The 25,560-nt window shown below is 62.6% G+C and overlaps 4 protein-coding genes across 5 annotated transcripts; 2 read left to right on the top strand and 2 right to left on the bottom strand.

The window, feature by feature from the left end:
- The first annotated feature begins 9 nt into the window (after window positions 1-9).
- Window positions 10-2,493, top strand: LSMEM2 (leucine rich single-pass membrane protein 2). Its single transcript, XM_033517451.1, has 4 exons — window positions 10-452; window positions 1,607-1,747; window positions 1,831-2,040; window positions 2,128-2,493. The coding sequence occupies exons 1-4, from the start codon at window positions 431-433 to the stop codon at window positions 2,262-2,264; spliced, it is 510 nt and encodes a 169-aa protein (XP_033373342.1). The 5' UTR covers window positions 10-430; the 3' UTR covers window positions 2,265-2,493.
- IFRD2 (interferon related developmental regulator 2) lies at window positions 2,484-6,177 on the bottom strand. The gene is made up of 12 exons (XM_015641215.1): window positions 6,148-6,177; window positions 5,926-6,042; window positions 5,749-5,833; window positions 5,493-5,617; window positions 5,260-5,417; window positions 4,979-5,029; window positions 4,467-4,636; window positions 4,248-4,353; window positions 3,882-4,019; window positions 3,618-3,746; window positions 3,448-3,543; window positions 2,484-3,303 (listed from the first exon to the last, which is right to left on the bottom strand). The coding sequence occupies exons 1-12, from the start codon at window positions 6,173-6,175 to the stop codon at window positions 3,223-3,225; spliced, it is 1,284 nt and encodes a 427-aa protein (XP_015496701.1). The 5' UTR covers window positions 6,176-6,177; the 3' UTR covers window positions 2,484-3,222.
- Window positions 6,178-9,186: 3,009 nt separating this feature from the next.
- On the top strand, window positions 9,187-11,415 carry LOC107210154 (2'-5'-oligoadenylate synthase 1-like). Its single transcript, XM_015640556.3, has 6 exons — window positions 9,187-9,476; window positions 9,631-9,928; window positions 10,008-10,183; window positions 10,266-10,507; window positions 10,593-10,728; window positions 10,813-11,415. Exons 1-6 carry the CDS (start codon window positions 9,282-9,284, stop codon window positions 11,314-11,316), a joined length of 1,551 nt encoding a protein of 516 aa, XP_015496042.1. The 5' UTR covers window positions 9,187-9,281; the 3' UTR covers window positions 11,317-11,415.
- A 725-nt stretch (window positions 11,416-12,140) lies between these two features.
- On the bottom strand, window positions 12,141-24,228 carry SEMA3B (semaphorin 3B). 2 transcript variants are annotated; one of them, XM_015641417.3, is made up of 19 exons: window positions 24,127-24,215; window positions 23,581-24,044; window positions 17,277-17,404; window positions 16,295-16,452; window positions 16,154-16,216; window positions 15,946-16,065; window positions 15,778-15,871; window positions 15,570-15,689; window positions 15,130-15,275; window positions 14,919-15,033; window positions 14,772-14,841; window positions 14,543-14,687; window positions 14,215-14,434; window positions 14,034-14,125; window positions 13,820-13,861; window positions 13,568-13,725; window positions 13,381-13,436; window positions 13,164-13,303; window positions 12,141-13,080 (listed from the first exon to the last, which is right to left on the bottom strand). In XM_015641417.3, the coding sequence occupies exons 3-19, from the start codon at window positions 17,374-17,376 to the stop codon at window positions 12,640-12,642; spliced, it is 2,280 nt and encodes a 759-aa protein (XP_015496903.1). In that variant the 5' UTR covers window positions 17,377-17,404; window positions 23,581-24,044; window positions 24,127-24,215; the 3' UTR covers window positions 12,141-12,639. The 2 variants fall into 2 exon arrangements, with proteins under 2 accessions (XP_015496903.1, XP_015496901.1); XM_015641415.2 differs by lacking the exon at window positions 23,581-24,044 and having other exon boundaries at window positions 24,127-24,228.
- Window positions 24,229-25,560: the final 1,332 nt, after the last annotated feature.

Raw genomic sequence — 25,560 nt, 5'->3', positions numbered from 1 at the left:
ATGGTCTTTGCGGGCAAAGCTGGGGGACTTTGTGGTGCCCCCAGGATGGGCACAGTTGCCATTGCTGCTGAGAGACAGCACAGACCCCAGTTTGGCTTTGGGTGGATCCAGCAGTGGTGGTGCCTCAGTTTTCCTGCATGGGCTCTGCCCTGATCCCATGAGCTGGCAGCCCCTTTACCCTGGGAAAGGGGGCATGAGGCACTGCCACAACCTGCTGTCCCTTTGCCACTGGCACTGTGCTGCCAGCAGCCCTGACCACGCCACCAGGCCCCCCTCCCCATAGCTATTTTTATCGCCCCCCAACCGTGTTTCTCACTGTCCTATTTTAAGCGGCGCAGTTGGCGCACCGGGAACCCAGTGCCCAGCTCCTGGGGGCCCTGCACCACCTCACTGCCTGCTCACGCTGCCCGGGTGCAGGGCACAGGGAGCCATGCCCAGGGAGGCTGCAGAAGGTACACTGGGGAGTGGGCTTGGGGCTGGCGGGGGCTCTAGCACCCCAGGGGACACTGGGCGATGCGAGGCTCTGGGGTTGGGATGGAAGTAGATGGACAGATGGTGCCCTCTGCCATGGGGGCTGTGGGCAGAGATGCCTGCCAGGGAAGAAGGGGGTCCTGAAGGGCTGCAGGTGTAGGGCTTGGGGTTTGGGGAAGGTGCAGGCAGCTGTTGGGCACAGCCCCCTGCACCAAACCTATGCGACCAGCTGTGCTCCCTCCACCGGGGGCAAGTGGGTGCAGAGATGATGTGGGTACCTGTGGAGCAGTCCCTGGCCATGGGGAGGGTCTGAGGGGACCCTGGGTACCAGCTGAGGCCCCCCAACCCTGACGCCTGCCAGCTCTGTGGGTGACACACAGTCTGGTCAGCAGCAGCACGGCGCCACGCTGCCCTGCGACACGCCACTGACCCCGGGAGGGATTGGGAGTGGGCACAGCGCCAGCCTGCCCTGCTCTGCCAAGGGCACAGTGCGTGGGCCCTGCCCACTGCTCAAAAGCACACAAACACCTAGAAAATAATCTTTTTCCTCTACCCCAATGCAGGCATGGTTGCTTCCCAAAACAGTGCTGGAGCAATGCCTACTTCCAAAAAGCCCTCTCAGTCGCAAGTGACGTGTTCACTAGGGCAATGGGCACCAGGGGCCCCTGGCACAGCATAGACCCCACATCTCCATCTGTGCACTCCCAAGCAGCACAGTACCTGCAGGGCAAGCTGGGCCACACCGCAGACTGGCACTGCCCTGCACCTGCCCACTAGCTTCCAGCTGGCCCTTGCAGCCTCAGCCAGTCCCACAGTGCCTGGGCTATCCTGCCTGGGGGGTGCCACATTCCTGCCCCCAAGCCAGGGCCAGATTCCAGCCCCACTAACAAGGCTCTGGGATCATGGCCACCAGGCACCCGCTAACTGCTCCGATGACAGCGGTGTGGCCAGGGGGGCACAGTGAGTGCTTGCCCACTGTGGCTGCAGGGCTGTGCCAAAGGGAGACCAACCTCAGCTGCCTGCCCTGGTGCAGCACTGGGCTGCCAAGGCTGAGACCCCCCCTGGCAGGGCTCTGGTCCCACAGGGGTGCCCGGGACAGGTGGGCAGGGCACAGGCTGACCCTTTGCTCCAGCAGACAGCATGGGAAGGGCTGAAGGTGCTGCACCAGCAGAGCCTGGGGACCCCGACAGCAGCGAGTCTGGAGCCATCAGCCTGCGTCCCGTGGAGTCCATCAGCGACCTGTACTGGGCCTCGGGCGGGCACAAGGGCACAGAGGGTGAGAGCATTGCTGGGGGGAGCTGTGCAAGCCCTGGCTGTGCCCCTGGCCAGGCTCTGACCCCTTCTCTTCCCTGTCTGCAGGCAATGGCCCAGCTCCCTCCAGCAGCCTGCGCCGGCCCCCACCTCGGCCCGTGTCCCCCGTGCCCCCGCAGCTCCTGCCCACCCTGCGCTCCGTGCCCCCCACCAGCCCCTGCCCCTGCCTCGGCCCTGGCCACCCCCTGCTGCTGGCCCTGCTGGCGCTCCTGGCACTGTCAAGCCTGGTCCTGGCCACACTGGCCATCTACCTGAGTGGTACGTGGCACTGGGCAGGGTGGGGAGATGGGGAACTGTGGTGGCCAAACTGCCCACCCTCAGCACGTCCCCATCCTCTCCCCACAGTCCTGCAGAGCCAGTCGGTGCGGGCACTGGCCCAGTGGCTGGAGAGCCAGGAGGACGCCGTGCGCCAGCTGCGGGCAGCCAGCAAGCAGCTCTGGGCTCGCCTCAATGCCAGTGCCCAGCCTGGTGGGCACCGCTGAGCTGCCCCATGTCCCACCATGGGCTCCAGGCCACCACGGGAAGGGGCACCGAAGGGCAGGAGGGGGGAGTGAGCAGGCTTACCTGCTGAGACCTGGCAGCATCGCCCCTTGGGGCACAGGGGCAATCCTGGCCCCTGTCCCAGGCTGTGAAAGAAATTGGGCTGTAAGGACCTGCATCCGCCCCAGTGACAGCCCTTCCTCTTAACAAGGCAGAAGGCATACTTCAATTAGCCTTTTAATTTCCTCTTACAATCAAAGTCTTAGAAAATCACCATGATAGATACATTCCCAGGCAGGCACTGCCAACTGGCATGGCCCCATGCCTGCCTGGGCAGTGCCCCACCCCCCCATAATTAATTTCCCACAATATTACTGTTTCATATAAAGCATTTGGCTGGAAAAGGACTGAGGGTGGGCAGCTGGCAGGGCTGGGCAGAGCTCACCACTCCACACCGCTCTGCCACAATCGCTGATGCCAGCCTGGCTGGGGAGGCAGGGGCTATACCCAGCACGGCAGGGCAGGGAGAATGCTCCTGCCACAGGCACAGACATTAGGACCAGCTGCTCCACAGCCCTGCACAGCTTTGCCCTCCCACCACGCTTCAAGCTGTGCCAGGCCACCCTGGTGCCCCTGCAGGACTGGGGAGGGTGTTTATGAGCCCTGCCACTGAAAAGAGCTGCAGGAACCTGGATGAGACCCCCTCCCACCGTGCCACATGGATCCCCAGCCATGGAGCAGGCACACGGCAGCACGACACCACCTCCATCTGCTCTTCTTTTATCCTTCCTATTTTTTTGGTTAAAAAAATAAAAGAGAGGGCAGCCCCCCCTTGGGGCAGCTCCAGACATTAAATACTCTGCTGTACATGAATAAAAGCCCGAGGGCTGGGGGCACTTTCCCCTCACAGTGCTGGGTCTGCAGTCCAGGTGGGCTGGGGGCTCTGCCCCCCTCTGCCCATCACAGCACATCTGCCCGTTTGTCCCGCACGCGGCTCCGGGCTTTCGTGCGGGCTTTGAAGGCAGCTGAGTTGTAGAGGTGCTGGAAGGAGAGGGAAGGAGAGGTAAGTTAGGGGTGCCCCTCTCCTCACCTCCCCAGCAGTGCCCACCACACTCCAGCACTCAGCTGGAGCCCACAGTGACAGAGGAGGGGACTGAGGGCACAAATCTGGGAGGTGGCACTCACCTTCTCAAAGCGGGAGACCTTGCTGGCTTTCAGAGCAGCCGTGTCCAACACCAAGGGGGGCCCGAGGCCAAAGATCTCCCGTAGCAGCTCATTGTTCTGTGAAAGCAGGGCTCTGTCAACACCCATCAGCACCAGCCCAGCACTCCCTAGTGCACCTGCCCAGCCCCTACCTGGAGGTGGTGGCAGATGCCAGAGCCCAGCACCTCCTTAAAGGCTTGGTAGGTGCGCTGGCGTGCCCAGCTGTCCAGGTACATGCACTCCAGGCCAAATCGCACGGTCTCCTCCTGGTACTCCCCACTCTGAGCAGAGAGAGGGGCATCAGCAATAACCTGGGCAGCAGTCCAGTGTGTCCCCTGGCTCTCCAGAGAGGAATCATTGGGCAGCTGGGAAGCAGCCACACAGCGGCAGGGCAGGGCATCACCAGGCTCTGGTACCTCAATGAAACGCAGGATGTCCCGGAAAATGGATCGCTGCCTCCGTCGGTCTGTCTTGGCTCGGTACTTGTTGCTCTCAGTAGCCAGGACCTTGAGCTGGGTACACAGGAACTCTGTATCTTGGTGGCACAAGTCCTCCTGCCAAAAAGCAAGGGGTTTAGAAGGATGAGCTCCAGGCACTGCCCACTGCCATGGCCAGAACAGGGCTGTGGGATCACTGGGACCAGCCCCTCTGCTTGGGCACCTGCTGGTGACACCGGTCAATGCCAGCTTGGCTGGGGCTTGGGCAGCGTGTCACAGCAGCTCCCTCCCTGCTGCCTGGTTATTGCCCACCCACTGCTCCCATTGCCACAGCCCATGCCTTACCTCCAGGTCCTGGGCCAGCTCAAAGAGCAGCGCAATGGTTTCCCCAGCCAGGATGCGCAGGGTAACGCTGCTGCTGGTCAGCAGTGGGGGCAGCTGCAGCCAGCGACTGGGACAGGGAGGCAAGAGGGCAGTCAGGGAGGCCAAGCACTGCCCCAGGGGCTCCCTGCTCTGCAGCTGGCTGCCCCACACCAGCCTCCACTCACTCTACACCCCACTCACTTGTCCAAAATGCTCCTGAGGTGGGATGGGGGGCAGATGGTGAGGAGCAGGGACCATGACTGGAGTGCACTGCAGTGCAGAGGCCCATGCTGGGCAGGTGCTGAGCCCCCTTCGCCTGTGCTGGTAGGGCTGAAGATGCCCTCCAAGCAAGACAGGCATGATACCAGGTCCTGGAGGAGAGAAACTTGGCAGTCAGACCAGAGCTGCAATGAAGATGCCACAGTGAACTGTGCACTGGGGACCAAAGGGACCCACCATGCCAAGGGGTGCCAGAAGCCCCCTGGAGTAGGAGAGGCTACTCTATGCACAACACCACATCTCTGCAACACAGGCCTCGCCCCAGTTCAGCTCCAGCCTGCTCAGGGAAGGGGCCTAGGCTGTCACTGATGTCCCTGTACCCCTACTCCAGCTCAGCTCCAGGCTGCCCTGGCACTGTGGGCTGAGGGCAGGTGGCATGGCAGCCCCTGGGTGCCCTCTTGCAGGGGGTATGGATGACACCCAGGCGCAGTTACCTCGAGGTCAGCAGCAGCAATGTAGCAGCACATGCCCAGGGCCGTGGCACACTGGCAAGGGAAGTGAGGGAAATGCAGTCAGATCAGCTTGCTGGATCATGCCGGGCCTGATCCAGCACCCAGCCAAGGGGCAGCCACGTTGGGGTGCCCCTGCTTTGCCCAACCACACTCCATAGCACCCAATCCTGCCACCCTCCCGGGACTGCAGGGGCTCCCAAAGGCATTGCCCGGGCTCTCCCCGCTATGGAGGTGTTCCCAGGAGGAAAGAGGCCAGGCCTTACGCTCTGCCGGGCGCTGGGGCTGGCTGTGCTGTCTGTCAGGACGCTGACGAGCAGGGACTTCAGGCTGTGGAACACCTCTTCTCCCTCCGGGCCAGAGCCCATCTGGAGGCAGAGGAGGGTGAGGACGGTGCCCGCCAGCGCCTGTTCCTCCCCTTTACCTGTAGGCAGCACGAAAGACCTCCCTCAGACACGGGTCACCGGCCCCGCTGCCCCCCGCCCGCCTGCACCCTGACCTTTCTTGAGACACTTCTCCAGGGAGTCGGTGAGCGTGAGGCGGCGCTCCAGCAGGAACTCGGACAGGGTTTTGGAGGCCAGGGCCAGGCGCAGGCTCCGCAGTGCCGCCTGCCGCACCTTGGCGCTGCGAGAGACCGTGGGACGTCACGGGCTGGGGTATCCCGGGACGGGGCACGTCCCTGCTCCTGGCTGGTAGCGCTGGCAGGGGCGGGCAGCGTGCCCGGAGCGCCCGCGGGGGTGACAGCCGCTCCTCACCTCTTGTCCTGGAGGCTGTCCATGTGCTCTTTCAGCCTGTCCTCTATCTCCTCCTCCTGGCCTTGCTCACTCGCCGCCTCGCTCCCTGCCCGGGCGGCACCACGTGAAGCCGGGGAGCCCGAGGGCGGGGGACACGGCGACCCACGTGGGGGTCACCATGGGGTCCGCGTGGCTCACCTGGTCCCTCGTCGGCGGGGCTGGCGCTCTCGCTGGCACTGCTGCAGTGGCTCAGCACCTCGCTGCCGGCCTCCTCCTCGCTGCCGGGCGAGCTCGCCCGGGCACTGCCGGTGCCGCCTGCGAGGGTGCGGAGCAGACTCGTGTGAGCCCGGCGCTGCCAGCCCGGCCATGGCACGCGCGCTCCCGGCCCCCGCTCCCCTCACCCGGGCACCCCCCACTCACGGCGCGCGGCGCGGCGGGAGCGCGGCATGGCCGGCGCGCGCGCACCCCGCGCCCCGCCCCTCCGGGAGCCCCCGCCCCGCCCCCGGAGCGCCCCCACACTCTGCGCATGCGCCGTGGGACCTGTCCGAGCCCGTGTCCCTGTCCCCTGCCCGAGCCCGTGTCCCTGTCCCCGTCCTTGTTCTTGTTCTTGCCGGTCTCCCTGCCCGTTTCTCTGACCCTCTCTCTGACCCTTCTCCCTGTCCAGGCGCTATTTGCACCCCCGGTCCCTCAGTATCCCTGCCCGTATCTCTGCCTCTCTCCCTGTCCTGACGCTATCTTCATCCCTGATAGGAAAGATGTGTACTGATGTATTTACAAACAATGCGGGTGAGGGTCTTTAGGAGAAATGAGGGTTCATGTCTTTGAAATGGGTCTTAATATCTCTACTAACCTCAAGCCACACACATGTTTGGTACAGAGCCCAGACATTTTGACTACAGTTTGAATTCCTGAACTTTAAGGCAAGAGGCAAATGAGTCGGCACAAAGTCTATTGCAGAACTCAGATAGCCTGAACTTCTGAACTTCAGGGGAAAATGACATGTTGAAGGGCAGAACATGTGATAGGTGGTTTGGGAAAGCTGTACCTTCCTAGTACCTCAGGCAATGGGGAAAGGAAGAGGGCAACGTGTGGCCGGGAGTTAGGGTACAAGGAGGCTGCGTCGTCCAAAAGTCGGGAGAGAAACTCTATGGGGGTATGGACCAGTGGGGTCTCTTCCTTTGTTTGAATAAAGTTGCAGGACTCCTCTGTCTCATTTATGGATACTGGCTTTTCCTAATGTGATTTTCTGCACATCCCTGCCCCCCTCCCTGCCCCTGTCTGTTTCCTGGCTCCATCTTCATTCCTGGCCACTCACTATCCCTGCCCATATCCCTTCTTCTGTCCCTGCCCCTGCCTGCATCTCATTAGGAAAATCTCATTACCTAAGTAAAGTACCAACTAGCCTTTCTAGTATGAAATTATTTGGCCTTTACTAAGATCTATCCCTGTTACACTGTACATAGCTGTGGTTGGGGAGGCAGGCAGATAAGGCCTGCAGCCTGGGCCCTCCAACACCTCCCTGAGACCCTCCTGTCATCTGGCCTCACAGATAAGTACTCCTTGAGGCAGTGAAACCGACTCCAGAACGAGGAGAGAAGGATGCCAAAACAAAATAATTGCACTGGCTTTACAAAGCCATGGGGACAGCAGGGAATTGGTGGAGCCTTCCTGTACCCCGACACTTGAACGGTACAAGAGCCACATGTGAACCACACATGCCTCGATTTGGCTGGGACAACCCCCAGGTGTGAATAAAGAATGTTTCTTGTCATGCTCATCTTTGTGTCCTGGTCTTGCTCCTCAGGCTGCACCGGCCAGGTGTGAAATGCTCATGACACCTGTCCCTGCCTACAGCTCTGCCCCTGCCTCTAACCCTGTCCCCAGTGCTGCTCCTCTCCCTGCCTCTCCTAATATGCCCAGCCCTGCCTGTACCCCTGCCTTGTTGTCACCCAGCACCAAGGGGACACCTACCCACCCCTGCTCCTGCCTGCATCCTTGACCTGGCCATTTGCTGCTGCTGCTGACAATCACAGAATCACTGGGTTGGAAGAGACGTCTAAGATTGAGTCCAACCCATGCCCTAACACCTCAACTAGACCGTGGCACCAAGTGCCACATCCAGTCTTTTCTGTCTCTTCACATCCCTGGATGTGTTTAACCTAACCCTAACTCCACCACCTCCCCAGGCACATGATTCCAGTACTTTATCACCCTTTCCATAAAAAACTTTTTCCTAATATCCACTATCTCTACTTCTGTCCTTGTCCCTGCTCCTAACTATATCCCTGTCCCTGACCATGTCTCCTCTGCCCAGTCTGTATCTCTGTCCCTGACCCCAAATGGACCCTATCTCACTCCTACTCGTATCCCTGCCCCTGCTGCTGATCTTTGCCTGCCCCATCCTTGTCCCTATCCCTGTCCCTCCCTCTCTTCCTCCCTCTCCCCAGCCCCTGCCTGTCTCCTGCCCCTTTTTCCTCCTGTCCCTATTCCCTATCCTCTTCCTCTTCCCATTCTGGCCAGCCCCTGCTCCCAGGAGCACACTCCCCTTCTGCCCACAGCCCCAGCCCATCCTCCTGGCCCTGCTCCGAGTTCCCGAGTGTGAGTTTCTGTTATTTGGCTCTTCCCACTTTATTTGGGCCAGGAGGGCAGTCGCGGGATCGATCCTTTGCAGTTTCGTTTCCAGCTCGGCAGAGCCAGAAACTGAATTTGCGTCCGAAACAGAAACTGAAACTCTCATTTTCCCATCTTAAGGCAGCACGGACCTCAACGCGCTACGGATCCTACCCGCTGCCTCCTGCTCCCGGGATCAAGGGGCACCGAGGGCTCTGGTGATGCTGGCACCGGCTGCATCGCACGGCAAGGGAGGGCACCAGCCTCCCTGGTGATGCTGGGCTGGCATCAGCTGTGTCCCACTGACGGTGTTGACATCAGGACCCATGGTGGAACTGGTTATGTCTGCATCTCACTGCCTACATTGATGCCAGGGCATCTGCTGACACTGGTGACAGCCTCATCCCATTGCCCGTGGTGACACCAAGGTAGTTGGTGGCACTGGCCACATCCAATTGCCCGTGATGACACCATGGCACAGCATATCCCAGGTGTCCCAGCACCGCCTGTGCCCCAGACCGGACACTTGAACCCCCAGCAGGGGACTGGTGCCTGCGGTGGGGCTCTGCCTTTGTCCGGCTGGGCACCAGCGAGAGACCCTGTGTCACCGAAAGCACCGGGGCCATGGGGTCCCACAGCACCCCAGAGCCTGGCCAGCTGCCTGTCTGCCACCACCACCCCAGCTGGATGCCAGGGTGACGCGCAGCCACTCCTGCCCCCTCCCAGCCCCCGCAGTGGTGGCACCAGAGACACCCGGGGGATCTGGTGGGAACCACCTGGAACCACCTTAAGTTCCCAGCGGTGACGCATCGGGGCGGTGGCCCGGGAAGGTTTAAAAGCTGCTGCAGACGGGAGCAGGCTGTGGGAGGAGGGAGCTGCAGGCGGGGATAGACGTAGGAAGCGGCAAGTCAGCAAAGGGCAAAGGCAGAGACACACCTGTCGGCATGGAATGGAGCCAGGTGCTACCCGGGGATGGATTGAGAACAGTAACCACCAAGAACCTGGATAACTGGATCATGGACACCCTGCAGCCCAGCCGAGATTTCTCCAAGCAGGTGAAGGACACAGTGGGGCGAATATGTGAATTCCTGAAGACGACCTGCTTTGAGGGTAAAATCCGTGTCCAAAAGACCGTCAAGGTGAGTGCTGCCTGGCTTGGGGCCAGCTGCCACCCCTGCTGCCACCCTTTCCACTGTCCCATGCTCCAGCTCCCGCCCTGCCTCAGTTTCCCTTGGCAACTCCAGGAGTGGTGGCAACCAAGTGGTGCTGATCAGGCAGGGTCTCTCTCTGCAGGGTGGATCAACAGGAAAGGGTACAGCTCTGAAGAAAAACTCTGATGCTGATGTGGTGCTCTTCCTCAGCTGCTTCCTCAGCTATGAGGATCAGAAAATGAACCGAAAGGATATCCTGGATTTGATCAAGGAAAGGCTGAAGGCCTGCAGGGAGATCTTGCGGTTTGATGTGTTCATCAGTGAGCCCAGGTACAAGGGTCCTGACAACATGCCGCGCTCCCTCAGCCTTACTCTGTCCTCCAAGGAGACAGAAGAAGAGTCCACTGATATGGACATCCTGCCTGCCTATGATGCTTTGGGTAAGGGCTGCAGGCTGGCACAGGGACAGGCAGTGGTGTCAGTGATGGGATGGCTCTCACCCTCCTTTTCACTCCACAGGGCAGGTGACCCAGGATGCCCCACCAAATCCAGAAGTATATGTAAGGCTCCTGTATGCCTCTAGACACCCCGGGGAGTTTTCCCCCTGCTTCACTGAGCTGCAGAAGAAGTTTGTGAAACGTTGCCCTGCCAAGCTGAAGAACCTCCTGCGCCTGGTCAAGCACTGGTACAAGGAGGTGAGGGGCTGCCCAGCTTTCCCAGTTCCCAATAGACACCCATCCCAGCCAGCTCTCACCCCCATCTCTGTCTTCTCTCCAGCTGCTGAATCCACAGTACCCCAATGTGGACCTGCCCCCTAAATATGCCCTGGAGCTGCTGACCATCTATGCCTGGGAGGAAGGCACAGACTCCTGTGACTACTTTGACACAGCTCAGGGCTTCCGCACGGTGCTGGAACTGCTGTGCCGGCACCGGGAGATCTGCATCTACTGGGAGAAGTACTACTCAATCCAGCACGGAGAGATTGGTGCCCATGTCAAGGGGTTGCTATGCAGATCCCGGTGAGGACCGTGCCCAGTAAGGTTGTCCCTGCTGGCCCCATGGTACTGCCAGGGACTGACAGCAATGCCCACTCTGTGTTTGCAGGCCTGTCATCCTGGACCCTGCTGACCCCACAGGGATCCTGGGCCAAGACAAGAACTGGGACGTGATGGCAAAGGCAGCTGCCAGCTGCTGTAACTCACTGCCCTGCCTTGAAAATGTCCAGCCCTGGAATGTGCAGGTAAGGCTGCCTGAGCCTGTGAGCATCACACTCCCCCAGCCCTACCCCTGCTGTCTTTGCTCATTCGCTCTCCTGTCCCTGCAGCCAGCCCGGCCCGTGACCATCGATGTGGTGCAGCTGTCAGGCATCAAACTGACAAGGTGTGTCAGCCCCTATACCACCATCGGGCAGCTGAAGGAGATGATCCAGCAGAATTGGGGCATCCCGACATACACACAGCGGCTGGCACAGCAGGAGTCAGGCAGAAGCAGCATCATCCTACAGGACTGCGATAGCCTGGCCACATATGGCATCTTCTACAACACCACACTGGTGCTGCTGCAGACTGAGCCCCAGAAGATGCAGGTCTTGGTCAAGGATGATAAGAATCGGACCACTACCTACACGGTGCTGCCCACTGACACGGTCCGACAGCTGAAGGAGCAGATCCAGGCCCGGCAAGGGCCTTCTGCCAAAGAGCAGCGCCTGACCTATGGCTCCAGGGAGCTGGAGGACCAGCACACGCTGGCGCACTACGACATCAAGCCCATGAGCACCATCTTCATGCTCCTGCGGCTCCGGGGGGGTGCAGACCCTCAGCTCCCCTAGTTCCCTGCCTGCTTGCACTCCTGAACATTTCCCTCAGCACCAGCTCATGCCCCTGTGTGCCCTCCTGTCATGCTGGAAATAAATACGTTGTAGATCCTTGTGCTGTTTGCTCTGTTGGGGACAGTGACAGGTGTCACATGGGGTGGTCAAAAGGGTTTGGGTCACTAAGCCTTTGGAATGAGGGGGGACCTCAATGCCACAAGCTGCTGGGATGGCACAGGGCATAGAGGTGCAGTGAAGTAGTGCTCCTTGAGCCCAGGATGCTTGGTGGGGTCAGGGATGCCAGCCTGCTGCCAGCTGGATGTCAGGAGAAAAAACCAGCTCCTTTCTCTGCCTGCTCCTGCCTGCACCACTGCCTGCCTGTGCTCATGCTGGGGACTCAAGTGTCCAGGCTGGGGTGCAGCCAGTGCTGGGACATGGTTTGTGCTGGTAGCATGGTGTCAGGAGAGGCCGTGGGATGTGGCCAGTGCCACCAAGGGTCCTGATGCCAGTGCAGACAGCAGGAGGCAGCAGACTCCGAGGTCACCTTCGGTCACTGCCTCAATTGCTGCCTGTTGGCACTGGGGAAGTTTGGTTTTCATCTTTCAGAAATCAAAGTGGAGCTGAAAGCACGGGGAGCTGGAAGCCTGGGGGAAACCCATCAACCTTGGCAATGTCCCTGCAAGTCTTGTCTCCCCTCAGCCCTCCAGTGTTGCTGAACATCCCATCCCTCTAGGTTTGGGATGCCAGTGTGGTGGGGCACCAGGCTGCCCCCCGAGTGCTTCCTGGGGCTCTGGGTCAGATGCACGACCTTGGGCGGCTGAATCTGCTTTATTGTGCTCAATTAGTACAAGGTCCCCTGTGCCACTTTTCTGCACCCAGGGCGGTGGGTGCCACCTTTATGCCCCCCCCTTTGTGCCCCCCTCCTCCTGCTGGGCCCCTGGTCCCACCAGTGCCTGTCCTGCCCCTCCGTGCTCCCACTCCTGCCTGTAGCCCTTCTGGGACCCGAGTGTGACCCTGCCGTGCCGTCCTCCCGCAGTGCCATGCTGGGGTGGGGGCACTGCCTGGCCCTGCAGGTTTACATTCATCGTAACAGTCGTTAATAAATATTTCGGTGACTCTGCGATGCCGGCAGCCGGCTGGGTCCCCACCGGTGTTGGAGCCGGTGGCGAGGGCAGTCGGCAGCCCCTCGGGGGGCTGCTCAGCCCGGCTGCCCTCCTGCGGCCCCGGAGCCTCAGCCCCCCGCCAGTGCCCCCGCAGTGCTGCCGGCAGAGCGGCCGAGGCTGTGCCCCACCTGCGGCCCCGCTCCTAGGCAGAGCCCGGCGCCCGGGGCCGACCCCCGGGTCACCAGGGGGATGCGCTGCGGGGGCCCCGCTCGGCCCGCGGCCCCTCGTGGGTGCGCCGCCGGCGGGCTCTGCGCGCCTCCTCACCCTGCCCGCGGCCGGGGGGCCCGGCGGGAGCGCGGGGCGGTGCAGGGGATCTTCCCCGGCTCCACAGCCTCTGGCAGACCTTGTCCGTGGCTGCCAGCGGCGGGCGCTCCACCAGCTGGAGGAAGTCCCGGTACCAGACCTTGCGGCCGGGGATGCCGGCGGCGAGCTGAGGGTCTCCGGCAGATGCCACGCCCGTGGCCTGCCAGGCGCCGATCACCTCGAGGGAGAGCCGCAGCAGGGGCTGGGTGAAGCCGTGCTCGGTGGCGTGGCAGAGGTAGAGGCCGGCGTCGGCTCGCTGCACGCTGCGCAGCAGGACACCCCGCTCCGTCCGCACCACCCGCTCGTCCATCCGCACCTGCAGCAGCCGTGGAGATGGGCGGTCAGCTCGGCATGGCACGGCACAGTCCCACCGGCACTACCTGCCCAGGGAGAGCCTACCTCACGCTGGGGATCATTCGGGGTGCGCTGGTGTGTCCAGAGGATGTGGGCTTGCAGGGATTTGGGGATGCACTCCAGAAAGACGGTGCTTCCCTCCACCCCGTAGAGTTGCTTCTGGGGGATGGTGTCCCGCCTGGGATCTGCGGGACACAGCCTGGCTTTCAGGCCCCCACCATGGCAGGGTTGGCCCCCAGACTCTAGCTGGGTCCCAGCTCACCTTCAGAGCAAAGCACGTTGGGGTCTCCATTGCGGACGTCCTGCCGGCGGAAACGCCTGAGGGAAGGTGATGGAGGAGCAGGGGCTGCAGCAGCATCATCTGTGCTCCTCATCATCATCTGTGCTCCTGCCACATGGCCTCGGGGCAGGCTGCCTGCCCCAGCACTGCACCCTGGCACGGCACCTACCTCTTGGTGTTGGGCACGTAGCGGGTGCAGGTGTTGCCATCCCAGGCACAGTATGGGTCCCGGGCCAGGCAGCACTCGGCACAGGCTTTGCCGTAGGCTCCGCAGCGGTGCAGGGGCAGCTGGGCCAGCGCTGTGGTTGAGCCAGCATAGAGCTGATGCTGGGGAAAGAGCAGAGCTGAGCACTCCCGTGCTGTGGCACACGGCTAGGCAGAGCCACGGTGGACATGGGAATGCCCAGAGATCCCCCCTTACCCGCTTGGAGGAGAGCTGCAGGCTGGTGATGGGGGAGGCATCCTGTGGGCAGAGCATGGGCAGGAGTTAAGGACACATGGGGGAACCCGGGTATGCAGCCTCCTGGCTCCGCAGCCTGGCAGCTGGAGTGCCCTGGCACAACCCAGAGCATGGACAGCACATGGGGGTGCTGCAGGGAAGTCTGACTGGTGGGATGCAGAACCCTGACCCTCACCTGGAAGACCTGCAGCTCCTCCAGCAGCAGCGGCTCCATGCGGTGCCAGCTCTCCTTGGGCACTGAGACCACCTTCAGCACTGTGCCCACATCTGCAGGCAGGAAGGGGTGAGGCCACAGGTCCCAGCCCCAGCATCCCCCTGCTTTCCCTCACTGCCCCATCCCTGGGGTCACTACATGCCTGTGCCAATGAAGAGGACATCGTACTGGCCATCAGCAGCAGTGACACGGTCCACAGCGATGCGGGTGAAAGTGTAGGGCACGGTGGCTTGCAGAAAGAGGGGACGCTGGCCATGCGGCAAGACAGGGTTATACATCAGCGGGTGGTGACGGGCAAACTGGATCACCTCGTCTGGGAAGTCCTTGGTGGAGCCGAAAGTGCCAAAGGTTTTGCTGGGACACTGCAGGGAGACAGCACTGGCTAAGCAGGGTCTCACACCCCACTGCCCCAACCCCAGGCAGTGGCATCCCACTGGTGGCACCAGCCAGGACAGCCCCACACCACGTACCATGCCTGGGCGGGGGTACGGCACACGCCCCTGGTATGACACCCACTGGTAGTTGGGACCTTCCTTGTGTGCAAAGGGGCCCAGGAAAGCCCGGCGGATGTCAGCCATGGTGTAGACACAGACAGCTGAGCCTTGGAAAACAGAGCTGGTGGGAGAGAGAGGGCAAAGATGTGAGGAGGCAAGGGGGGCACCACTGGGTATGTACAGGGTACTGGGGAGGGGGCTTGACCTGGAAGTGGAGAAGATGGCATAGACCAGAGGGTTGCGCCTGTCTCTTGTCTGCAACAGGAAAACATCCCCTGCAAGCAGGGAAGGCGTCAGTGCTGCCAGTGTTGCCCACAGCTACGCTGGTGGGGTCGCATCCCCGTTTACTCACGGAGCTCATCAAAGTGGGTGTCTGCCCCGTCAGGGCCTGGCACGGCGCAGACAAGCCGAGCCTTCAGGAATGTCGTCCACTTGTTCACCAGGCTGCGCTGCCCGCCCATGTCATTCTGCCAGGGAAAGGAGGACACCGGTGTCAGCAGCAGCAGCAGGTGGCACCCCTGGGCACCCCGACCCCCAGCCCACCTGCCCGTGGGTGCTCTCACCCGGCAGATTTGGCCGATACGGGCGAAGCTGGTCTTGCCCAGCCCCTGCTGCCGTTCAACTGCCATCTCACGGAAGAAGAAGTAGATCTTGTCATCGTCAGGATCCTCACTCTCTGGCACCCAAAAAACGGCCACGAACTTGGGCTCTGGGGACAGAGAGGGGTGGTGCTTCCACTAACTCTGCTCCCCAGGGACTGTTGGGGTCCCAGGGGAGGGTGCAGAACCAACCCTGCCCAGCTGCAGAGCAGAGGCAGAGTGAGGATGGGATTCCTCCAGACATTAGTGGGGACACAGGAACCCCTGAAATCATCCTCTGGAGGCAGTGAAGGACAATGTACATCTGAGCCTGAGGGAATCATTGCCCTGATACCTCCATGCAGCAGCACTGCTGTGCCAGGGTGCCAGTGGTCCCCCCCACCTTCCCAGTCCCCAGCACTGACCATTGAGCCAGCGAGAGTCATGCTGCTCCGTGCGGATGGAGGGACGTCGGCCCAGGCTGCGGAAGATGGTAAAGTCACGGCCCATCAGATCGGTGGCCACCCCAGAGTAGAGCTCCTCGCCTGGCAGGCACCGAGGGAAGCGTTATAGGGGACCCCCCAGCACCCCTATGCCACGCTGCACCCAGTAGCAGGCTCAGAATGCCCTTACCCACAAGGACAGAGGCGGCTGTATGCCGGGGGTCGTACGGGCTCTTCCCCTTGCCATCCTCAGTGTGGCGCGGGTCCAGCTTGAAAACAGGCTCCTGGAGAGGGGTAAGGATGGGAGATGGGCAGGTGGCAGCAGCTGGGGGCTGTGGTGGTGCCAGGGGAAGCTCACTTCTGCATGCTGGCCAGCCTCGATGAAGGCACAGACTGGGTGGAAGGCACCAGTGCCACAGGCGTACAGGTGGGTCTGGTTGTAGGGGTGCAGGATCTTCACAAAGTTCATGCACTCAGCCTAGGGATGGAGGGAATGAAGGGTAAGGTAGTGCTGGGGCAGGTCCCTGGCACAGTCCTGCCATCCCACAACACGCCCCATCGCTCACAGTGATGTCCTTGCCAGCCCAGTTGCATTCTTCCCTCCACTCCACGGGAGCCGGCCAGTAGATCTGTGGGTGGAAAAGGGGATGCTCACAGCACTTGATGCACGGGCACTGCCCCATCAGCATGTTTCCCCGCCCCGTTACCTTCCTATCCCGCCGGCTGATGTCATCCAGGGCCAAAGACAGGAGGTGGTTCTGGGCGCCCACAAAGAGACGGCCGCGCTCCTCGTCCAGCAGCAGGGCCTCGTAGCAGCAGGAGTGCTCCAGCGAGAAGAGGCGCAGCCCATGGCGAGCCCGCAGCTCTGCCGGGACCCACCGGCACTGCTCAGCCCGGCCCTGCTACTGCCTGTCCATCTCCACTGCCTGGGACACGCTCCGAGGCTGCCCGGGTCAGGCCACGGCCCCCTGCCATGCCATCCCCTCCCCCAAACCTGTCCCACTGGCTTGACTAGGTTCACCAAGCCCTTGTCTGTCCAGCATTCATCCCCATGCCAGCCCCACACCCACCCCTGTGTCCCCTGAGGCTCACCCCCAACCCACTCAGCAATGATTCCTGTGCCCCTCGGCACCCATCTCTGCACTGCTCACCCGGCAGCCGGGGAGAAGGGGCCATTCCCTGCCCTGCAGAGCTAATCCCACCGTGGCGGGAACAAACAGCCCTTTGTCAGGCTGGGAGGAGAGCTCTTGCTGAGACCTGCCGCTGGACAAAGCCCCCTGCGCCGTGCTGGAGCCTGTGGAGTGGCCACTCGGGGCTCAGCTCCCCAGCTGGTACAACATTCCCAACAGGTATGGCACAGCTGTGGCTAGGGAGTGCCACCATGGTGCACACAGGATAGGGGCACCTGAGCTAGCACATGCTGGGAGTGAGGTCCCAAGGACAGGCAGGTGGCCCTGGAGGGGCTGGCATCAGGTTAGGAACATGGCAGCCAGTACCAAGACCTGATAGCCCGTGGGGAGGGCGGCAGCAGTGCTGGGGATGTGCCGGTGCTGGGGTTTTGCACCCCTCCCACCATGCTGCCCCCCAGGATACTCCCATCCCTCGGGATGATGCTGGGTGCTGCTGACCCGTAACCAGTGCACCCACACCTGATCCACGCCCCCCACCCTGCCCGTGTCCCATGCTCACCGGGGAAGGACAGCTTGAGGCGGGGGGTGGCAGCAGGTGGGGGGCGGCCAGCGCCGAGGCCGCGCAGCAGAAGCAGGAGCAGGAGCAGTGTGTGCCTCATGGCCGGGGTCTGGCTGGTGGCGCCGCGGCTGGGGCAGAGAAACAAGACCTCAGCTCGGGTTACAGCCCCCTCCCCACAGCCCCCAGACCACGAGCCCTCCCCGATGCCGCCAACGGTGTCTGGAGAGCCCTGAGCATCGGCATAGGGCAACTCCAGGCATGGCATGAGGGGATTCCCCACTGGGCTCAACCTGGCAGTTGGAGGGGATGTGAGCCAGGCACATCCCTCCCTATTTTTAAGCCCCCATTAATCCAACCTCAAACATAATGGGCTTCAGAAACACCCCTCCTGCTCCTGCCCGTGGGGAAAGAGAGGCAGCTCAGCCAAGCAGCATCCAGCCCTGCCCATGCCTGTCTGAGCCCACCAGCAGGATTGTGCTGGGCTCTGCCATTCCTGCCTGCAAGCACAGAGCTGTCCTATAGGAATGGGGACAAGGACAGAGCAAACACCGAAGTGGTGACAACCATATAATAGGGCACCCTGGGCAGTCAGTGGGCTCCTGAGCACTGGGCAAGCTGTCCATGATGGTAGTCATGGGGTCATATGCCTCAGTTTTCCGCACTGCTAGAGACCCACCGTTAGTCCCCGGCCTTTCTTGTATCACCAGGCAAATGGGAGCAGAATTCTGGGGGGGCTCTGGCTAAACAGATGCCCACAATACCCTGAGGGGCCCATGCTGGTGTGTTTGCCACACTGATGGTTGCCCACTACGAGTTAGGGAAGTCCTCCTCTGGCAGCAGCACCCTCTCCCTTGGGGAGAGGGAGGTGATGGTTATCAGGGCACTGTGCTAGAACACAGATCCCACCTTGTCCCCTGGCCGTGCTGCAGTGCCCTGTGCAAGGCACAAACTGAGCTATGCCGGTCATCAGCCCCTGTGGGTCTCACCCATGGCACAGCCACTGTGGCCTCACCAGGACGCTGGTGACAACCAAAGCCTCAGCACAGCCCTGGGGCTCGGTGCAATCACCGCAGGCTCTACTACCCTGTCTGAGCTGGGAGGGTCACATATACATGGCACGGACAGGGGCTCCTGCGGGCAGGGCAGCCCCTCCAGGCTGGTCGGTGGAGGTGAGCCCGGGGCAGGCAGCGGGCAGCGCACGGGGCCCGGCTGGGCGCAGTGCCGGGTAAGGCTGCCCGGTGTCCCGGCACGAAGGCGGTCGGCGCTAATGGCATTTACAGAGGCGCCGGGATGAGGCGCGGGACCCGCCGGGCTCTGGCAGCCCCGACGGCTGCCGCCAGCCAGGGCCGTGCCGGGGCACGGGGGCTGTCCCCTGCCCTCGGCTGCCGAGCGGCCGGGACAGACCCCCGGGCGCGGACCCGCGTGGCTCTGGTTCGGCTGGCACGGGGAGCCGGCCGGGGGGCGGGCGGGCAGCAGCGGCAGCACCACAGACCCTCGGTGCCAACCCTGGCAGATCCGGATCCAGCTCGCGAAACTCCCCGGGCGAACCCCGACGCCAGCCCTCCGGTGCCAGAGGGGACACGAACCCCACCGCGAGCCCCCCCGGTACCAGCACGGGCAGCCCCCCCGACGACAGCGCACAGACCCCATCCCGGGACGCTCCCCGGCCACCCCCGTACCCTGCCGGGCCCCCGACACCCACCTGTGTCCCGGCTCGGCTCGGCTCGGCCCGGCCCCGCCCGCCGCGTCCGCCGGGAGGGAGCGGGGCGGCCCCGCGGGGCGGGGCGGGGCGGGGTCGGGGGCGCGCACAGGGACACGCACACGTGTGTACGAACACACGAGCGGACACGCGGGCACCCTCGCACATACACACACCCACGGCCACTCACACACCCCCCGTGCTGCCACCCCCGTGGCTCGCGGTGACACTCACGGGGACACCCACGGTGACCCCGCTGCCCCCGGGGCAGAGCTGAGGATGCCAAGCTCAGCGCACGTGTGGCTCAGCACACGAGTGGTGGCGGGGCTCCCTCCTCGCCGGGACAGGCACTTGCCCGTCCGGGTGTGGGGGCCGTCCCGGAGGGTGCCGGGGCCGTACCGGGGGTACGGGGGGCCGGTCCCGCGCCCCGCTCAGCTGCAGCCCAGATGTCTGGCCCGAGCCCAGCCCGGAGCAAACAAAATTCCTCCGCTGCCTCCCATTTTCCAGCTGCCGCTGCCAAGAATAGCAAGTGCCGAGTGGTGCCGGCAGCGGGGCCACGCGTGCCTCGGCGGGCAGGGCTCGGGGCGGGGGGAACACGAGCTGCCTTAGGGACCACACCTGCCTTGTTCTCCCCGTGCTCCTCACTGTCCCTACCTGCGGGTGCAGGAGTCCGGGAAGGCAGGTCCAGAATGAGCGGGGAGGCAGAGCTGCAGGCAGCAGAGTGCGCAGGCAGGTGCAGGGCGAGCGGGGAGGAAGGGGTGCGGGTAGAAGCGGGTGCGGGCAGGTGCAGGCAGTGGGTTCCAGCAGGCAGCGAGCGCAGGTGGGCTGGCAGTGAGCGCCAGAAGCGGCTGCAGGCAGGTCAGGTGCAGGTGCAGACAGGCAGCTGGCAGAGGCAGGCAATGATTTCAGCAGGAAGCCAGAGCCGGGCAGGCAGGCCAGCAGTAGGCAGAAGCTGTGCCAGGCAGGGTGCCCGGGAAATGCCCTTTTATCCTACTGCCAGTAACCCTCGTGCTGCCAGCCCTGGTACTCTGGCACGCTGGCAGGCTCTGTTCCAGCACCACCACTTGCTCTCCTAGCTGCGCCACACTGCTGAGTGGCATCCAGCCCAGCCCAGCCCAGCTTTGTGGGCAGCAAGGAGGACAGAGATAGCCAAGGGACGGGTGGGGCAGCAGAGGAAGAGCTGGCACCGGTACTGCAGGGGTTATTCCGCTGTAAGACTTTGTCCAGACACCAGCAGGACTTTGCGCTGGGTGGCCCCCACACGGGCATGGCGTCCCTGTGCCTACTGTCCCTGGATGGCGCTGAGATGGTGGGGAGAGGGATGTCGTGCCCAGCCCTGCTCAGTGGGCACCTTCCCGTGCTATGCCAGCACCGTGCCTTAGTTTCCCTTCACCCAGTTGGGACTTTTCCAACTACCGCCACTCCCGGCAAGCGTGGCGAGGTGACCAAGGTGACGTCACCACCACCCCAGCCCTGGAGCCCTGAGGGGACCTTGCTGGCAGCGGCTCCGCCTGGAGAAACCATCAAGCGTCAGAAGGGCCGGGCTTCCATCCCGGAAAAACCAGCGCGGGAGGGATGCGCCACGTCGGCCGCCGGCCATCCCTTCCTGCCCCACGGGGTGCTCCTGGCAGGCACCGGAGCCGCTGGGCGCCGGCACGATGGCGATTCCCATCTGGAATGGGCACCGCCACTAGCATCCCTCATCCCGTACCCTGTGCCAGCCCGCGGGAGGTTTCACAGCCAGGTACCGGTGGCCTGGCTCCCCGCCAGAGCGGGGGTGTCACTGCCGACGGCACCAGCAGGTGCTGGCGCTTTCGCTCTTTGATCCCGTCCCTGCCGCTGGCAGATCCGCACCCAGGGATCGCTGCCTCGGCCAAATCCCTCCCGGCGGTTCCGGCTCCGGCAAGCATCTGTAGCTCCGCCGGCAGCGCCCGAGCCCCCAGCGGTGTTAGCGGTAGGAAGCGGCTCCTCTCCACCTCCGCAGGGCTCCGGGGCGGAGAGGCAGCGGGCAACGGGCAAAGCTCCTGCATCTCCTGTGCCGGGGCTGAGCCAGCAGGGCATGGGGATGTATCCGTGCCATCATGGAATGCGTGCCCAGCACCACTGGCTGCTGGATACCCTGCATGTCAGAAGGACTGGCATCTGCTAGCCCTCAGGATGGGTACAAATCTCGCATCCCAAATGGAAATGGTACCTCACCAGAAGAAACGCTCGTGATTCTGTGGGGACCTGTGGGGTGACTCCCCCAAGGGTGCTACTGGGTGGTCCCCCACATCCCTGGGGCCTAGAGAGCTTCCCTCTGTCCTGATGGAGCTATCATGGCTGAGGACATGGAAAACCCAAGGGTCAAGGCGAGCTGCGTCACGACAGCTGGTGCCATAGGCATCCCTGTGACACATGGGTGTGGCACGGCACTGCTCCCCAGCCAAGGGATGGGTTTGTGCAGCAGGGTGGCCTTTGCCAGCGCTGCCAATGACACTGCCAACTTGTCAGCAGGGGAGGAGTGTGGCATCCTCACCCCTGCCTACAGCCATGACCCGGGCACAGGGGTATGCTGCTCAAACTAGTATCCCCTGGGTCTGGACACCCCAAAAAGCTTTTGGTGGTTTGTGATGGCACTGAAGATGTGACTTTCGGACTTCTGTGGGAATCCATCTGTGGTGCGTCCAGAATGTTGGGTCATGGGATGGCATAAGGCCTTGTGTGGATGCCACATTCCCGGTACAGGGGAAGGATATGCCGGGCAGGGGACAGAGCCCATGGCATCCCAAGTGTGCCAGTGTGAGGGCTTGGCTGGCAGCAAGTAAACATGCCTGAGATGGCTGCATCCTTGTGGCACGGTATGGTGCCAATATCCCAGAGGGACACCAGCTCTAGTTTCATACCCTATCTGTAGATACACCCAACCTGGCCCTATGCCCACCCCCCACCATAGCACGCTGGTGAGACCCCAGCACCAGGGAGCCCTGTGGCCCCAGTGCATTCCTGCCGGGATTAGGTACCGGCTCCCGGCACTGCCATGCTGGTGTAGCCCAGCTAATCCCTTTTTAATTGTCCCTACCCTGTGCTGGACTGATCTGGGCTGTCCAGAGGATGGAGGTGCTGTGTGCAGCTCAGTGCCTGAGCAGCTGTGGGGTGCTGCCATCATGTGTCCCTTCTGTGGGACCAAGCCATGGGGTACATGGTGACCCTTTGGGGGAGTGATGGAGAAGGGGATGTCCATCTTCCAGGTGCAGAACAGTGGCTTTTTGGAAAGGGAAAGGGAGGGACCCTTATCTTATAGGATCCTATCCTCCTGACTCAAGGTGACCATTTGCCCTTGGCTTCATGTCTGCCAGCAGCCAGGTTCTGAGACAGGCAGAGGGGCCACGTGCCTTGCACTGAAAACCACCAAAGCTCCTCAAAACCATTCATTGCGCAGGAGCAGGACACTCAGGCTTTCTGCCACCATCCAAGGACTCTCCCCACGCCAGCAGGAGGGCAGTAGAAGATGCTGGCTGAGCCCCTCTGCCTGCTGTCCAGCCCATGTCCTTTTGGCCCTGCCCTGAGCCACACCAACCAGAGGCATCCAGCTCTTTGGGCTGTAAAAATAGGCTGGTGTCCCTGCCATGGGGTCAGTAATTTTAGCCAGGGTGTGTCTTGTCAGGAAGCACGCGGTTCCATTCATCTCCTGCTGGCCCGGCTGCATCCACACCCAGGGCTGATGTCAGCCCCTCACCGCCCACTTGCTCATCCCTGCCCCAGGGCAAAGCAGTACAGCCATGGCCACCTTGGGCCCAGGCAATGTCTGGTGGGATGGTGAGGGTGGGGAAATGAGGACAGGAGTGTCCAGCTGCTCCCCCTGACCCTTCCTGCTTTGTATCTTGGGCATCTTGCCCCCAAAGCTGGTGGCACCTGGGAGCACCCAGACAGGCAGCGGTGGAGTCCCGGCACCCTGCCCTCTTCTCTCACCCTTCTCCTCTCACCCTGGCCCCCCAACACAACAGCCACTTCAGATTGCCTCCCACGGTGCTCCCGGGGGGCTGTGCCGGCTGGGAAGGCTGCGGGGGCCGCCGCCGAGCATAATGGGGCTATTGATGGCCGAGCCAGCGGCCCCGGCACGGCACAATGGGGCCTTGTCTGCTGGCCCAGCTCCCGCTCCTGCCCAGCCCCGTGCCCAGCCTCAGGATACCCCCTTTCCCGATGGCCTCGGAGCTCACCAGGTGCCAGCCAGGGCAAACCCTGCCTTGACCGAGTCAGTGAGTGCTGTGAAGGAGCAGCAGGTGGGAGGCCACCAGGTGAGGCCCCTTCCCATAAACCAGTGCCCAGGGAAGGAGCATTGCTGGGGAAACTTCCCAGCATGGTGGTGCTCACCCCTGCCACCCCTGCTGGGACAGGGCTGAGGGGTTCCTGCTCAGCTATGGGGTGACAGGAGCAAGAAGGTGGTACATGCCCAATGATGCCTTCATTTCCCTCTCGGGACCACGTCTGAGCCCGCTGGCACCCGCTACCCACTGCGGGGAGGCAGGGAGCTCACTGCTTCCCAGGGACCTCCACCACCCCAGTCCCCCAACGCCACGGCCCCCCTCAATGGGCCAGCCCGGTGCCCCAAATCCACTTTCTCACCTGCTATGGTGCGTGGGCTCTGCCGGAGCTCGCCTGCCTCCTCGCCCGGCGGGTAAGCTGGGGCTCTGGCTGCCGCCTGCTCTTTAAACCCCAAATCCCCGGTGCTGGGCGCCAGTCCCGCCAGCGGCGGGGGTGGAGGGAGGGGATGCAAAGCCCCGGTCCCTGCTCCCGGGGCCGGCACCAACAAAAGGCAACTGTGTCGTGTGTCCTCCCTCTGCACCCAACGACCTGGCTGGCCGCTTGGGAACAGCCCCTCGGGACCCCAGGGCTTTCTGGGGTGCTGCCACCCCCTCTGCCTGCGCTGGAAAGGGAAGAGAGGTGCGAGCGAGCCTAGGAATCCCGATCGCAGTCGCGGTACATAGCGATGTCCCCAAGCACCCGCTCCTGCCTGCTCGGTCCTGTTCCTGCCTTGGAGGAGTGCCAGGGTGAAGGCTCTCATCACCGTCCCAGTTCCTCATCTGCTCCTGCAAAGCCCAGCCCATCAGGGCTGGAGGGGGAGGAAGGGGATGTGGCTGCTGCCATGGTGCCCGTTCTGGGGGGACTCACCCCATGGTACCCCCATAGCTGCCGTGGGGCCGGGTGGCTGCCCGTGGAACATCCCTGCGGTCCGAAGGCCGAGCAGCCAGTGACGCCTCATTAATGTGGGGTAAATGTGTAACAAGTTCTCGGCTGGGCTGGGGCGGTTTGAGCCGCATGACTTCTCTCGCCTTCCCGGCATCCTGGGAACTGGGGATTTAGCGGCTCTATCGCAGTAAAAGCCGTTCAGCCAGGGCAGGAGGGAGAAGGAAAGTCCATCTTATGGCTGGACACGCTGGGGTGTCCAGTGGTGGCTGGATGGAACAGAGTGGACAGTGTGCTAGGCTGGGCTGGGAACAAGCCCAGGGAGGGAGAGGATGATCTCAGCCCATCTGACCTCCAAGAGGGCATAAGGTGAGAGAGCCAGGGGAGCAAGGCTCTGTTCAGCAGTGCCTGCCAGCATGGGAAGCAATGGGCACCATTTTAATAAAAAAACAAAACAGGAAATTCCATCTGGAGACAAGGGAATGTGTTTTTCTTCTGTGACAGTGGCCAGGTGCTGACACGGCTGTGCCAGAGGCTGCAGAGCATCCAGACACGAGGATCTGTGCCCAAACAGCCGGCACCAGCGGAGCCACTCCTGCCGTGGGGTGGGCTTCGGACGGCCAGGCACCCTGCCTATACTGTGCCAGGCCCCAGACTCTGTCCTGGCAGCTGTCACCATGCAGATGGAAAGGGGCTGGAACATGATCCTGGGATGTCAGTGGCACCACAGAGCTGGGCTCTTAGCGTGTTGTCCCAGAACAGACAGTGGATCGCTGTGCCATGCCGTGTGGTGCCATGTGAAGCCCCAGGGCACCTCACAGTGTTGAGCTCCATGGAAAGCATTGGGGTGGCCAGAGGCCTCAGGAAACAGGTGACACCCTGGAGAGCTGCCAGGCAGCATGGCCATCACTTCCCATGGACTGGATCTGTCCCACAGAGGGGCAGGCACAGTTCTGGGGTGCAAGTGGGGGGAGAGGGCTTGTTGGGACACAGATCTGGGGGGATGTGGGCTGGAGTCACATGGGCGTGACTGACCCACAAAGCAGTGGGTGCTGGGGAAGCCCCAGTGGGGCCAGGCTGGAAGCAGGCACGGGGCAGGCAGGCGTGGGCAGGCTCCGGGCCGGGGGCAATCAGGGCGTGTGAGGGGGCGGGCAGTGGGCAGGGTGTGGGCAGTGGGCAGTGGGCAGTGACAGTGGCAGGCACGGGGCGGGCAGGGTGTGGGGAGCGGGCGGAGCGCGGGCAGTGGGCGGGGTGTGGACGGCGGGCGGTGTCCTGCGGGCAAGGGCAGTGGGCAGTGGAGGTGGTCAGTAGTGGTCAGTAGTGGTCAGTAGTGGTCAGTGGCAGTAGCAGTGATCAGCAGTGGTCAGTGAGAGCAGGCAGTGTCAGTAGCAGTGGTCAGTGTCAGTGGCAGTAGCAGTG

The sequence above is a fragment of the Parus major genome, chromosome 12 (genome assembly GCF_001522545.3).
Source record: "Parus major isolate Abel chromosome 12, Parus_major1.1, whole genome shotgun sequence".
Lineage (NCBI taxonomy): Eukaryota > Metazoa > Chordata > Aves > Passeriformes > Paridae > Parus > Parus major.
Note: the sequence above shows the minus strand (reverse complement) of the source record. Positions and strands in the feature narration are given on the sequence as shown.

What these genes read in the sequence shown, in the direction of transcription:
- LOC107210154 (XM_015640556.3), top strand. Translation starts at nt 9,282, where the DNA reads ATGGAATGGAGCCAGGTGCTACCCGGGGATGGATTGAGAACAGTAACC. An exon ending in GCCTGCCTATGATGCTTTGG is followed by an intron (nt 9,929 to 10,007) that starts GTAAGGGCTGCA and finishes TTCACTCCACAG; the next exon opens with GGCAGGTGACCCAGGATGCC. An exon ending in TCCAGCCCTGGAATGTGCAG is followed by an intron (nt 10,729 to 10,812) that starts GTAAGGCTGCCT and finishes CTGTCCCTGCAG; the next exon opens with CCAGCCCGGCCCGTGACCAT.
- SEMA3B (XM_015641415.2), bottom strand. An exon ending in AGGCTGGCCAGCATGCAGAA is followed by an intron (nt 15,872 to 15,945) that starts GTGAGCTTCCCC and finishes ACCCCTCTCCAG; the next exon opens with GAGCCTGTTTTCAAGCTGGA. An exon ending in TGTCCTCTTCATTGGCACAG is followed by an intron (nt 14,126 to 14,214) that starts GCATGTAGTGAC and finishes TCCTGCCTGCAG; the next exon opens with ATGTGGGCACAGTGCTGAAG.
- IFRD2 (XM_015641215.1), bottom strand. Translation starts at nt 6,175, where the DNA reads ATGCCGCGCTCCCGCCGCGCCGCGCGCC. An exon ending in CTCCCGCCGCGCCGCGCGCC is followed by an intron (nt 6,043 to 6,147) that starts GTGAGTGGGGGG and finishes GCACCCTCGCAG; the next exon opens with GCGGCACCGGCAGTGCCCGG. An exon ending in AGCTGGCCCAGGACCTGGAG is followed by an intron (nt 4,020 to 4,247) that starts GTAAGGCATGGG and finishes GCTTTTTGGCAG; the next exon opens with GAGGACTTGTGCCACCAAGA.
- LSMEM2 (XM_033517451.1), top strand. Translation starts at nt 431, where the DNA reads ATGCCCAGGGAGGCTGCAGAAG. An exon ending in GCCCAGGGAGGCTGCAGAAG is followed by an intron (nt 453 to 1,606) that starts GTACACTGGGGA and finishes TTGCTCCAGCAG; the next exon opens with ACAGCATGGGAAGGGCTGAA. An exon ending in ACTGGCCATCTACCTGAGTG is followed by an intron (nt 2,041 to 2,127) that starts GTACGTGGCACT and finishes CTCTCCCCACAG; the next exon opens with TCCTGCAGAGCCAGTCGGTG.